This window comes from Trachypithecus francoisi, unplaced genomic scaffold (assembly GCF_009764315.1).
Source record: "Trachypithecus francoisi isolate TF-2019V2 unplaced genomic scaffold, Tfra_2.0 Contig01585, whole genome shotgun sequence".
Classification (NCBI taxonomy): domain Eukaryota; kingdom Metazoa; phylum Chordata; class Mammalia; order Primates; family Cercopithecidae; genus Trachypithecus; species Trachypithecus francoisi.
In genome coordinates, this window is record NW_022681444.1 from 10,491,155 (window position 1) to 10,504,837 (window position 13,683).

The 13,683-nt window shown below is 47.9% G+C and overlaps 1 protein-coding gene across 1 annotated transcript in view; it reads right to left on the reverse strand.

Annotated features, from left to right (window-relative positions):
* Window positions 1–2,271: 2,271 nt before the first annotated feature.
* DDX31 (DEAD-box helicase 31) overlaps window positions 2,272–13,683 on the reverse strand; it is an 80,517-nt gene continuing 69,105 nt past the window's right edge. Inside the window, 1 exon segment of the mRNA XM_033194846.1 lies at window positions 2,272–3,902. Coding sequence (XP_033050737.1) covers window positions 3,656–3,902 — 247 coding nt within the window. The 3' untranslated portion in view covers window positions 2,272–3,655.

Consider the following 13,683-nt stretch of genomic DNA (forward strand, 5'->3'; position numbering starts at 1 on the left):
GTTTGGGGGCAGGGTTTCTCTGAAGACGGGGCCGTGTTCAGACTATAACCCCTCTCGAAAACCAGACCCACAGCCAGGTCCGCTGCTGTTTCCTCCCTGCCCCCCAACACTCGCACACAGCAGCTTTCTTTCCTGGGATGGCAAGGGTATTATTCTGATTTTGCAAAATGCACAGCAGCTAATTAAGTCAAGGAGCCCCTCGGCTTTCGAGTTCTTTTGCATGTGAATGGGGGTTGGTAAATCCCCAGCTCTGGCTCTGGTGGGGGGCGAGGGGAGACTGTCCCCAACTCAGGGTTAATGAAGTGGGAAAGGAGTCTCTCATAGCCTCCTGCAAACAAAACCCCCCATGCAACAAACCCTGCCCAAATCCTACATGGATTGACTTAAACCCAGGGGATAAGTGCTTTAAATTAATCTCATTGAATAAGAATGAGACCAAACAAAACTCTTTAAAATCATATTAAAAATCTATCAAAGGACAACTTGCACTGGTGTGCTTTTCATTTTGTGAAAGTGAAGGAGATAGACGGTAGCAACCACCCTCACATTTACACAGTGGCAGCGCAAACCACAGACACATTCTCAACTATGTAATTGTCCTTGTACCTCAGAGGCGATTTCATATCTTACATTAATGAAGAACAAGGCTTCCCTACAAGTTTATAATTAGAATATTTTAAATTGTCCTGCACATCCCATCTGTAATAATAACTTCACAACCTTTGCAGTTGAGGTGGGCTCCTGCCTTCCACTCACTTAGAAAGCTAAATTGGTTTCTGTTGCCAACCCTGAGGTTGGGCGAGCTCTCATGTAAGAAAAAGAGAATAAAAATGTGGCACCCCAACAGGCCTGACAATAGGAGAGGGCTGAGAAGGCATATTCCCCCGCTGCGGCACTGACCCATTCCCCCTCATAAACGTCGACTCCACAGGGAGGAGGCAACAAAGTTGAAAAGTTTAGAGCTCCCTGCTGGCCCTCGCTCGCAAGGGAAATAGAGGACTGGGGCAAGTTGAGAACCTGAGCTGATTTTCAGGGTGCCCACTGCCCGACACCGACAGGCCTGGCTCTGGATTCTTCCTACTGTGGAGCGGATTAAGAGATAATGTCTAATGGTCAGGGGGGAGGTTTAACAAGACCAGTTAAGAGCCCTTTTCAAGCAAGGCAACTTCTCCAGTGGAAAAGCCTTCAACTTGTGTCTCTACGAAGCAATGCTCGGATTTTAATGGCTTCCACTGACTGTGGCCTGAAGGGTTAAGCGGTGAGGCCCCTGGCAGTTTGGGAAGATACCTGCTTGGAAAGGTCTGATTTACTTCCCTCTTCCCTAAAGTTCTCCTCCCTTCACTCCAGGGGAAAAAGAAAAAAAATCAAAGTAACCCACTGGGCTTAAAAAAAAAAAAAGTCCTTTACTGAGATTTGGTTGGCTCGTTGCTTCTCTAGAGTGGAAGAGGCTGTCTGCACATCAGCGCTGACTTCATCTCTCAGCAAGGGCCCTCTGCCCTTCAGTGCGTGAGAATGAGGCCCGTCAACTGCTAAGGCTGTGGCAAACAGGAGGATGTTCTGGATTCCAAAAACACATTCTACAAGCCCACTTGGGGGAAATGCTTTTAGGCTGCAACATTCTATTAAATGTCCAAATTCTGTGTGACTCTAAATATGGGAAGCAGGCTTGCGATATAGAGACGTGGGTAAGTTTGGGAAATTTTTAAAAAAAGCATGGTTAAACATACACACAAAAATTAGAGTATGTACAGTGGAATTAGGCTCAAGCTTTGCCTAATTGATGCCTGAAATGTATAATCTGTCAAGAGCCATAATAAAAGAGAAAGAGATTTATTTTGTTATTTAAATTTAAACAGTATTAACCTTAAATCTGCTAAATCCATGTTTCTTTATTAATTGGGGTAATATATTGATTCTACTGAGACCCACATAGCATCTATGGCAAGAAACCCTCACCGTAAGAGTTAGCAGATGAAGTGTGTAAGTTTTGATCTTGGAATGACCATCACTCATATGTTGCACGATTCTAGCACTTCTTTCCCCCCAGGCATGCAGAGCTCTGCCAGTTCGCCCTTTAGTGGAATGAGTACTAGGGGGAGAAAAAGTAAGGTTTCTCTTTGATCATCCCCAATCACTGGCATTAATCCTGTTTTTCACACAGCTGGGTTTTGTCTATAAAGTTTGAACCCTCCTTTTCTCATCCAAATCATGTGAACCATTACACATCGAAATAAAAGAAAGGTGGCAGATTTGCCCAAAGTCAGGATGACATGTGCTGCGGGGTTGTTTTTTTAATTATTATTGTTAGAAACTTCACCAACAGTCCCTGTTAATTTGTATGTGACAGTCAACTCTGAGGTGGTCCTATTTTTCCACCTGCAGAGGATCCAGTCTCACTAGGCTCCTCCTCGCCCTCACACTGGAGTCCCTGCCGGTGTGGGTGCCCACTGACATTCACCTGTGTCTAGAACGGAGGCAAGGATGCTGACCCCCGTGGTCCCTGCAGGAAGGCCCACTTTGCCAACTCTCACCACCCTCTTGTGGCCACCTAGGCCTTTCATGGATCTAGGGGTATCTATCTGCTGAAGTGGTGCCTCAACATTGGTCCTGGGGAGACCACGGAGGGTGGCACAGTCACCGCAAAGGAGAAGGAAAGTGAGAAAGCAAGAGACAGCGGAGAGGACAGGAGTGGTGCCCAGTGGTGTGGAGGCCTCCAACCCTTTCTCTTCTGGACCCCTCTGCAAATGCCCAAATCTTACATTTATTGGGAAATCAGTACGCTCCAGGGGGCCTCTTTCAAACCTCCCAGAAAACACAATGCAGGGGCGGGGGGGTAGCTGTGGCCCGGGTCACAATACAAAGACCCCCAGACCTTTCTTGAAGACAAGACGGGATTTGATAGGAAAAAAAGCTTGGGATACTGGGGCCTTTTGACTTCAAAGGCAAATAATAAAAAGCCAACAGTAAATCAATTAGCCTGAAAGAATGAGTTTTCCATGGACATGAAAGAAGGAACAATGCATGTAAATGCAATCTCGTGTTTCCAGAAGAAAATAAGAGGGACCACGAGCCTGAAAACACATTCGTATTTTTTGACCCAGACCAAAAACTTTTGGTCCTTTTTAACAGTACATTCCTACATAAAGAAAATAACTAGTGATACATGTATTTTCTTCTCTTTTTGTACAAATTCAATTCCATTTTTTAACACCCTAATTCACAAAATTCATGCCAATGTATGCACTGATAGGTAGGCTGAAGTCAAGCTGTGAAACTTCAGAACACAGGTAAGGGCAGCAGTCAACCCCGTTCCAGACTGACACGCAAGACGTTCTTACACCACGTCCCAGAGTGCCAGCTCAACCCCGGCATGTCAGTGCCTAGGTGAAGGGAGTGCTGGGTACTGATGGGATCAATGCAAGACACAGACCCCTTCCATCGGGAGCTGGCTAGTCTCTATGGTGCCCACACCACTGATTTCCATCAGGCTCCAGGGCCTCCCATGGAGGAAAAGGGCTGTGGCCCCTCTGATTCTTGGGGACGTGGTATTCAGGGAAAGGCAGCAGTTGTTTTTCACAAGGCTCCTCTGACAAGAACAGGACATCAATCCACTGCCACCCAGGGCTTCCAGGATCCACTCAAAGACCCAGAGATTTTAAACTTTCTGGGAAGTCTGGCTGTCCTGCTGTAAACCTTTCTGGGTTTTTCTCCATTTTAATGTTTTCCCATGGCCAAAGCAGGGTGTCGGCTGCAGACTGGGCCACAGGGGCTGGCTACCAGGCTCCCCGGGTGCATTTTGCTTTTTGACCTTGGCGACGCCGGGCTCTATGCCGCTTGAGTATTCCGAACGTAGGATTTCGGTGAGGCTGTGTTTACTCTGGGTCTTCTTATGAAGGTCAGGCCTGAAGAACAGTAACAGCAGAGAGGGAAAGGAAACTTTATTATTATTATTTTTCTTTCCCATTTGGAAAGAGGCTGATAGCAGCTGGTTCTGAGACTGTGAAGCTGACATTTTTGTATTAACAGAAGTACAATTCCTTCAATGGCACTTGTTTTGATATTCTATGCACCAGAAGATTAGATACGGCGCTGACAGATTTTCATAACGGTGGCAAAATACCATGGCATTTTTTAAAGTGAGGCTTTGTTCTGTGTTGTTTTCATGGGGAAAAAAAGAACTAGACACCCTCATGCTCTGATGGCAAATGAGGTGTATGATACAGCGGTTTGCCAAAGAACGGGGAAAAACCCACCGTCACACTCAACAACATGAAGCAGTGAAAGCTTGCGGCAGCTTCCCGGTAACCCCCAAGCAGCTTAAAGCAACTGGCCTCCTCATGGGCTCCTGAGGGCTTCAGGACTCAGCCCTGCGGGAGCAGAGTCCAGCAAGGTCTATGCAGCCCTCCCGGGTCCCAGAGTGATGGCTGGGATGACAGCCAGATATGAATGGAATCATATGAATGGAAGAAACTATTAAACATATTTCTGACCCTACAAAGCCCAAACCCAGGGCACAGCCTGGTCAACGTCTGCATTGAGGATGAGACCAGCAGCTCTCTCCAGCCCACACAGACCCGGGTGTTAGAGGGAGGCTTCTTCCTGCCCTAAGCCACTCAGAAAACGCCAAGGGTAGAAAATCAATTTCAGATGCTGAATCCTGATAACTGTCCTGAAAAGATGGCAATTTTACCATTTAATCAGAAGATCAGAGGAGGAAATTTATAATGTTTAGTCATACATCAGAAGAATGATCATGAAAATTGAAGAGTAAAATAACGTTTCTTTTTTTTTTTTTTTTTTTTTGAGATGGAGTCTCGCTCTATTGCCCGGGCTGGAGTGCAGTGGCTGGATCTCAGCTCACTACAAGCTCCGCCTCCCGGGTTTACGCCATCCTCCTGCCTGAGCCTCCCGAGTAGCTGGGACTATAGGCGCCCACCACCGCGCCCGGCTAGTTTTTTGTATTTTTTTAGTAGAGACGGGGTTTCACCGTGTTAGCCAGGATGGTCTCGATCTCCTGACCTCGTGATCCGCCCGTCTCGGCCTCCCAAAGTGCTGGGATTACAGGCTTGAGCCACCGCGCCCGGCCAAAATAACGTTTCTTAAGACAAGATTTTAACCAAAGCAACAACAATAAAACAATTACCAATGGGGCCTTGTTGGCAATCCCTTCAATACCAAAATGGCAGTGTCTTAGGACACTACAGTGTCATGGAGTTCTCACAAAGACATACGTTACATTCTGCTACTGCATTTACAGCATTTTCTTTGCTGCAATCAGAGAATAAACTGAACTGAAACTGTGGTCAAAATAAATGTAACAGAATGCCTTAAAACCCAAGAATTAGAAATAAGACTAATACTATGTTATTAACCTGACTGGGAAAGCTTGTAGAACCCATTATAACCGAGCTGAAGCAGTAATACCTGGTTATAACCACCCTCCAGAGGACAGGGTGACAGTCATACAATGGCGTTTTCTATTGCAACATACAGGAAAACATATTCAAGCCAACCTCTGCGGGAAAAGAAGATCTGAAACAAGGGGACAATGAGGGGATAACATGTAAGGGCCAGAGTTTATGGGGTGAGCACATTAGGGCAGGATGTAGTGAGAAGATTAGAAGTATACAGGGAAGACATCCTGGGGTCTGTGGGAAATGATTCATGTATGTACACGATCTCCTACAATCCTCGCTCAACAAGGTGGGTATGGTTATTATCCTCATTTACAGACAAGGACACAAAGACCCAAGGAGGGTAACTTGCCCCAGGACCACATGGCTGATAAGTGAAAAAGCCGAGGCAAACTCAGGGCAGAGAACGATTTGCAGGGTCAGGCAGGGCAGGAGGACTCAGCTGGACCAAGGGTGGAAAATGGCTGAGATGTGACAGGAGGGGTCCTCTGTGGTCTCCTAAAGACTACTTTAGCAGGACAGTGGGGCAGGAGCTAGGCGACTGAGTAGGGAGTGGTGAAGGGAGACAGTAGAGCCATGGGGCGGAGGAGGGAGAAGCCGGGATTGGAACTTGACTGTCACTCATCAGCTGAGGACACAGAATGAGCAACTCAGGCTCTGTGCCTCAGTTTCCTCACTGAGAATGGCGCTCATAGGTGTGAGGATTAGAAAAAATTAAGACATATAAGGGGGTAGCTGGTAGTTGGCATGTGGATCACAGTCACAGTTAAACATTAGGAAACAGGTCTGGAGATGCCACGCACCTCCCCCAGAGCCACCCAGGAGCCAGGACTGGTGCTACAGCCCCTGACAGCTGGGCCAGGGCTCTTCCGACAGCATCCACCACTTCCCAAAGAGCAGCGAGCCTCATCATGGGTCACCCACCCGTGCGGACCGAGTGCACCGGCGTCCCTGGAGGAGGTCCGAGTCGCGGGGGGCTGACCTGTGGTTGGGAAGTGGCAGGAGACAGGGCCTGCGGTTGGGCGCACTCAACTTGTTCCAAACTGAGGGCTGCCAGTTCTTGTGCCTGTAGTTTATTTTTAGTCAGCTTATGTGACAGAGTGAAAAGGGTCTGACAGGAAGGAATGTTTTTTCTTCCCTCTTGTTTGAAGCCAGGTTCACAATGTGTATAATTTTAAATGTAACAACCTAAGTTTCAAAATATGCAAAATTTCAGTCAAAATATTCTCCCTAGCATAAACTCCAGCACTTCAATGATGGCTCCTGTTCCCGCTAAGGCAAAATAAAGAACCAGCATCTTATTGGGGTGACTGATACATTAACTGCCTACAGAGGCGGTGCGGGCTGCAGGAGCATCTTCCAGGCACCAGCTCTCAGGCAGCGCGCCCATCTCCCAGGCTGCCATCCACCCAAAAGAGCAAAAGCCTGTAGCCATGAATGCAGCCTACACAACAGGCAGACACCCACACACCACCCGGGCCACTTCCACAGCTCCTCAAGACCTGTCCCTCGGCCGGGCGCGGTGGCTCAAGCCTGTAATCCCAGCACTTTGGGAGGCCGAGACGGGCGGATCACGAGGTCAGGAGTTCAAGATCAGCCTGGCTAACACGGTGAAACCCCGTCTCTACTAAAAATACAAAACACTAGCCGGGCGAGGTGGCGGGCACCTGTAGTCCCAGCTACTCGGGAGGCTGAGGCAGGAGAATGGGCATAAACCCGGGAGGCGGAGCTTGCAGTGAGCTGAGATCTGGCCACTGCACTCCAGCCTGGGAGACAGAGCAAGACTCTGTCTCAAAAAAAAAAAAAAAAAAAATGACCTGTCCCTTCACAGACAAACACCATGAGTCTGGGGTGGAGGAAGGCAACCACTAGGGTGTACACTGTGCCACTGAGTAGGAACAGGAGAGCCCATGTGGTGGAAGAGGATGTATGTCTTGGAGATGGGGCCTATGAGCCACCACCTCTCCTGGCTATTTCATCACGTTAGCCAATGTCCTTTCAACCTGGGATGCAAAGCCAGCAGTCCACACACTCAGAGGTTCCGGTGGTCAGCAAGCAGACAGAGGTGGCATTTTCTAGCCCAGACCTCTTCCTTAAGTGGGAGAAGCTCAGGCCAACCCTGCAGGGGTTTCACCTGCTGTCACAACAGCCACCTCAACAAAACCCATTCGTCCCTTGGCCAGCTCCCTGTCTCCTTGTCCTTTGTTCCAAGGCCCAGTGCTGAAAAGGCGAAGTACAGATGGGAAGATGAACTACCCTAAACCCAAACATGCGATGGGCGCTCAATTTCTCCCTCTGCCAAGCTGCAATGCTCCCAGGAACCTGCCAACTTTCTCGCCCTCCTTCCCCTCCAAATACCCGCACCCCTCTCCAATGGCCTTCCTGAGCATCCACCATAGTAATCCTGTAGTTACCAAGCAACAGATCAGTTTATCTAACCACAGGGAACTCCCTTGTAGTGAAGGCTGAATAAACCCCTCCCCAGTTACCAGGCTGGATTACTCAGCATGACAGGCAGATGCCACTTGCACCGCCAATAAGGTGAAATCACAGCCTAATTAGAAAATCAATATACCCTGTTACAATGACCACTGGAGAAGAGAGATCGCAGGGCCTTCTCCCAACTTCATCATTAAATTCTCAGAATGATCTTCCTAGGTAAAAAGCCATTCTAATTCAGGCTTTTGTTAATGGCATTCTGTTATAGGACAGAAGTTTAAATTTTATTTACGTACTGTTAAGTATCAATAGTTTCAAGTTTTATGGCTTTAGGGTCATGTTTTGAAAAGTCTTCATCCCAGGATTTCAAAAATATTAAAGTATTTTTTCATCTAGCTTGCTACTGCTTTAATTCCATCTAAGTTTTATTTTGAGTAATAGAGAAATGAACTGTTTCTTCCTAAGAGTTATCCAGTTATCCACGACGGTCACTGAACAATACATCTTTTCCCCAAGGTTTTGAAAGGCTCCTCTAGAGCGCTTCCTGCAGGCTCTGTTTGAAAGCAGTGATGACCACAATGGCGTCCTGAATAGGCTCTACAAATAGACGAAAACATTTAATCGAATACCAATTACATGGGCTGTTAATGGATTTAAATATAAAACAGGTCAAATCAAAGTCATTCAAATGACTACATGACACAGGCATTAACATTTAACTCACTTTTCCAACCACCGCCTGAAACAAGTACTACGAGTATCCCCACTTCCTGGTAAGGAAACTGAGGCACAGAGAGGTTAGGTCATTTGTCCAGGGCCACAAACCAGTAATGCAAGAATGTGAACTCAGGAAATCTGACCTCACAGAGTTTAACCATAGCAGTCTGCCACCATGCTCCAGTTTTCAAAACAAGGGGCAAGTTCCTGGCGTAAAATGTTTTTAATAGACATAAATCCGTATGTCTGTATGTATACGTGTAAAGTCTGAAGGATAAAGGAAATGTATCAGGGTGAACCCGAATGTGGGCTTGTGGGTAACTGTTGAGCTTTTCCCTATATCCTGTAGTTTTACAATGAGCATGCATTGTTTTTATAATTAGAAAATAACAGTATATTCACTCTAAGGGGAAACAAAAGCAAATGGTAGAATTTTGTCCCATAGTGAAAGGCCAGAGTATTTTAATTTCTACTAATCAGAAACCTCTCTGCCTTTTGCCTTTGAGTTGGTTTGATTCTGCGAGGCTGTAGTACAACTAAAATACAGACAGACAGAGGGGGTTCTTCAGACAGACAGGATTGATCAAGCACACTCCTCTGATCTGATGTTCCAGGGCCATGGCTAGGCGCTGAAGGTCTCTGCTGAGGACACAAGTCCCCCAGGTGGGAAGAAAAGCCTGGGCTCTCAGTGAACGCAGGAGACAGCGATGATTTCAGGTGGCCCGGGGCTGACTGAGTCTCTACCTTTGTGCCTGACTCCATGGATGACAAAAAGGTGGCCATGTATGGGTAGGGTTTTGGTGGCTCTCAGGTCACAGTGAGGGGAACAGGCAACTCCAGGGGAATGTGACAAGCGGGCCCTCTGTATGCCTGTACACAGAGGAGCTGAGGTAAAGAACAAGCTGGTATGCGATGCCATGATAACTTCACCTTGGCGTGGGCTGACCCAGGGAGGACGCTACCCTACCTTTTATGGTCAGTGAGGAAAAGGAACTGTATCAAGACTCTTGGAACCTCCGGATTCTGTTCTGGCAGAGAAGTACGCTGACAGACCAGCTGTTTCAGGGGTGCCTTCTTTGTGATTTCTTAGGATCCAACCAAGTCCAGCTTTTGTAAAACTACCGGAGTCCCAGCAGACGCTCGGCTCCAGTTGAGTCCTGCTGTGGCAGTGAGAATCATGGGAACCACAGCAGCATTCTTGGGAGGGGTTCTGTGGACACAGAGGCTGGTGAAAAGTGGACTTCAGTTTCGTGCCAAAGATCAAGATCTAGTGAAGCTCAGAACTCTGAGCCCTGGGCCAAGGACAGGCACAGTGGCAGGCAGCGCAGATCACAAGCAACTGAGAAAAACCACGGATGGTCCGGCACACTTGCTGCCTGGAGGCCACGCACACAATGGGAAAGAGGAGAGATCATATTTAGGTACAGCCAATGTCTGAAAATGAAGGGCCTAACCAGAGCCCCAGAAATGGATGGGAACTTTGAGATTATTTAGCCCAGGTGACCAAAACTCTTAGGAAGTTCTGTCAGAACATAAGCAGGAACTTCAGATGGCAGGTGGCAGTGCTGGGGACGGGCAGAGGACCAGAATTTGATGACCTTGGTTGGAATCCCAGTTCTGCCACTCGCCTAGCTGATGACCTTGTGGAGTCACAGCAGCTTTCTCCAAGCTTCGTTTTCCTGTACATCAGAAAGGACCTACGCACAGGCACATGGCCAGTATGAAGGTAAACGGCCTACAGTGTGTTAGAGAGCTCAATACATTTTAATTCTCTGTGAAGTCTCATGAATTACTGCTAAGATGGAGAATACAGGGTGAACATGGTAACAATGACTTGTGGTTGGAACTGTTATATGATTACACACTGAAAATACTGACTGAGCGAGACCAGCTTGGGGCAGAATCCCAGCCCCACACCCCAGAGCGCAGGCCCCTGGGCCTGTCCTGTTTGACACTGTGGGTGAACTGGATGATATCATGAGGCCTATCTACCACATCTGCAGGAACAGCGAATACACTGGCTGACAAAATAACAACAGTCCAGGAGACCAAAGGGATGGCCCTACGCTGGCAAGGTGAGCTTGAACTGGGACAGATGTCACGTCTTGCCATTAGAAGGGTGGCATACATTGTCACATATGCAAATGGGCAGGGATTTAGTTGGCAAGTTTCAACCTGGAACCAGAGGTCTGGGTTCGAATCCCAGCTCTGCCCAGTGGACAGTGGTGCCATCATGGGCAGTTTCCTCCTCTGTAAAACAGGGATAACATCATGATTGCAGTGAGGACCACAGTGGCCATCCATCATGGGGACCAGTGCCTGGCCGCTGAGGACCCCATCAGTGGAGTCGGCATCCCTGCCATTATCATCCCCTGCACTAACAGACGTGATTGCCCCATACTTCTTGCTGGGCAATTTCCATTGTAAGTCTGGATAATTTCACGAACCAGATTTTGAAAAGAACCTGGACAGATAGGATAGGTGGAGCTGAGTCATCCAGATGACAGGCTGCAACAGTGTGGACCAAGGAGCAGCTGGGCCTTGGTATGGCCTGAGACAGGCACACCAGAAGTAAGACCCTCTGAGCGGGGATCCCGGCACAGCCTCATACAGGCTGTAGAACTGATTCTGGAAGGTCGGCCAAGGCACTTATTTCTCTAAGTCCCAGGTTATTCACTTACGAGACGATGAATGAGCTAACATTCTCAAGTATTCATCACATAGCCTGTTATGGAAGTACTCAGTAAATACTGACTATTGTTATTATTAACAGCATGAGAAGGAGAAAAGGGGAGGAGACAAGAGTCATCCTCAGATTTGTGGCACATTGTCATGTGAACTAAGGCCTGGTCTGATCATTAACACCACCTTCTATGTTTGCACATCATGTACACACAGCATTTGAATCTCACAGAGGCCAAACAGTGGAAATAAGACCAAAGGGTGGAAAATGAAAGTCATGAGTTCTGGTTCATTCTCAGAAGCTCTAATGGCAAGCCAGGTCCATGAATGGACAGCCCCGGGGGCTACAACGCACTGGGATGCCAGGGGTGCTGAAGCAGAGGCCACACTAACCATGAGAGGTGCAATGAGACCCACGGGACCAGACTGGGCCAGGCTGGGCTGACTCAGGGAAGACTATGTAGTTTCCATCTTTTATTTACAGATCAAAGAGAGGAAGTGAGACAGGGCAGAGGAACCGCTGTTTATCAAACACCCACTCTGAGATCAGCCCTGAGCTAAGGCTGCACATTCCTTACCGTTCCCCACACCCTACACCCTACACAACAACCCGACAGCACCTCCATTTTACAGCTAAGCTGTTGCTGAGTGCTACGGTTGGGATCAAACTCAGGAACGTGGGCTTCAAAACCCACGCTCCTAGCACTGTACCATTCTGCTTCCAGACCTAGAGGGAACTGGAAAAAAAGTCAGATCCAAATCTTGCTTATGATCATCTCTTCTCAAAGTTGTTCCAGTGATTTCCCCAAAGGGTAAAAAACATCTACGACCCACTCTTGGAAGTCTGGCCAAGGTACTCAACTCTCTAAGTCCCAGTTTATTCACTTACAAAAGGATTAATAAGCTAATGTACTAAAGCATTCATCACACTGCCCATTACGAAGATACTCTGACAGTTTCAAATCAAATTCTTCCACACACACAACCAAACATCTCCTACTTTAAGGCCATTTCTTTGGTTACCTGAGTAGTTATCTCCTTGGGTTCATATACTTGCTATTTCGCCCAATACAGATTCTATAAACCAGCAGCTTCCAGACGGGACAGATGAGAAGGCGGACACAGCCCTTGGCTGAGAGTTTGGGCTTCAGGGTCTCTCAGACTCAGAACCACATGACCAGGCTCCGAGTTCTACACTGGCCACTGAGGATCCTGCCTTGGTCACAGGGTCTGGGTGAGGCCTCAATGAGATAATGTGCATGGAGGACTCAGCTCGGCAGAGAACACACATAAGCCCTCAAAAGAGATGCTGCCACCACTGCCACGAGCACTTAAAACTGACACGCACAAAGTGTCACATGCTGTCGCTCTGGGATGCTGGTTCTCAACTGTATCCCTCATTTTGACTATTAAGTAGTTAACGAATCACTCTACATTTTGGACTGTAGCTGTAACACTGGGACCAACATGGAGATATTTGAAAAAGACTTGAAGTCATTTCGTATAGGTTATAACACGATGGAAAGGTTCTGACATCATTAAGAGGGTGGAGGGGCCCCAGATACACACCTTCCTATTGCAGAAAGCAGCTTAATGGAAGCTGCGTTAGATTAGAAGAGGAGAGTAGGTAGTCGGCTGTAATACAGGAGGGGTTTGGGATGACTAAAACTACCCTTGTGTGCAGCAAGGGGAGACCTGGGGGACTGTCATGTTCTTTCTTGATCTCTCACATGATACGAACTAGAAGAGCTCTGAGCGAGGACGAGCTAATGAAGAGCTGGTACTCTCCTGTTGCACGCAGCCGCATCTGGCATCTAGCAGTTCGTGCTAGGCCAGCCACATCTTCTAATTCCAGTGCTTGGGCAGCTCCAGCAGCGGATGTGCCTGTCTCCAGCATCGTCCCGGGAGAGGCTGGCTGGGTTCCTGTTCTTTGTTGTCAGCCCTGACTGCATGACTGAAAGCATGCCCTGTGGTTCCCGCTGTCTGCAGGTGACCCAGGTGTGGAGGAAGCTCAGGGTCACTGTGAAATCCTCTAATCACCTCATTAGCAAGGTGGGGAGAAAGGTGGGTTTGTTCCACGAGGAGGCAGAAAGCTGGTAATTGCATGGTGTCAGATAGAAAAAAATCATGGTGGAAGCAAAAGGCCAAATGTAGAAAGCTGCGTGTGCAGAGCTGTAATTAAACCAAGAGCCCGAAAAGGAAGGCCCACAGTACCTGACCATAGAAAGAAGGTAAAGCAGTGGAAACTGTCTTTGCATGGGGTGTGCTGAGGGGGGAAGGGCAGACCCCCTGCTGGAGCGTGTGCCCACACCGTGCAACCCATTTGGAGTTGCCTGTGAACACGACGTGCGTGAACTCTATAACCAACAGATGGATTCATTTGACAAACGGTCCCTGAGTGACTACAGGCCGGTGTTCCCCACTCAGAAGA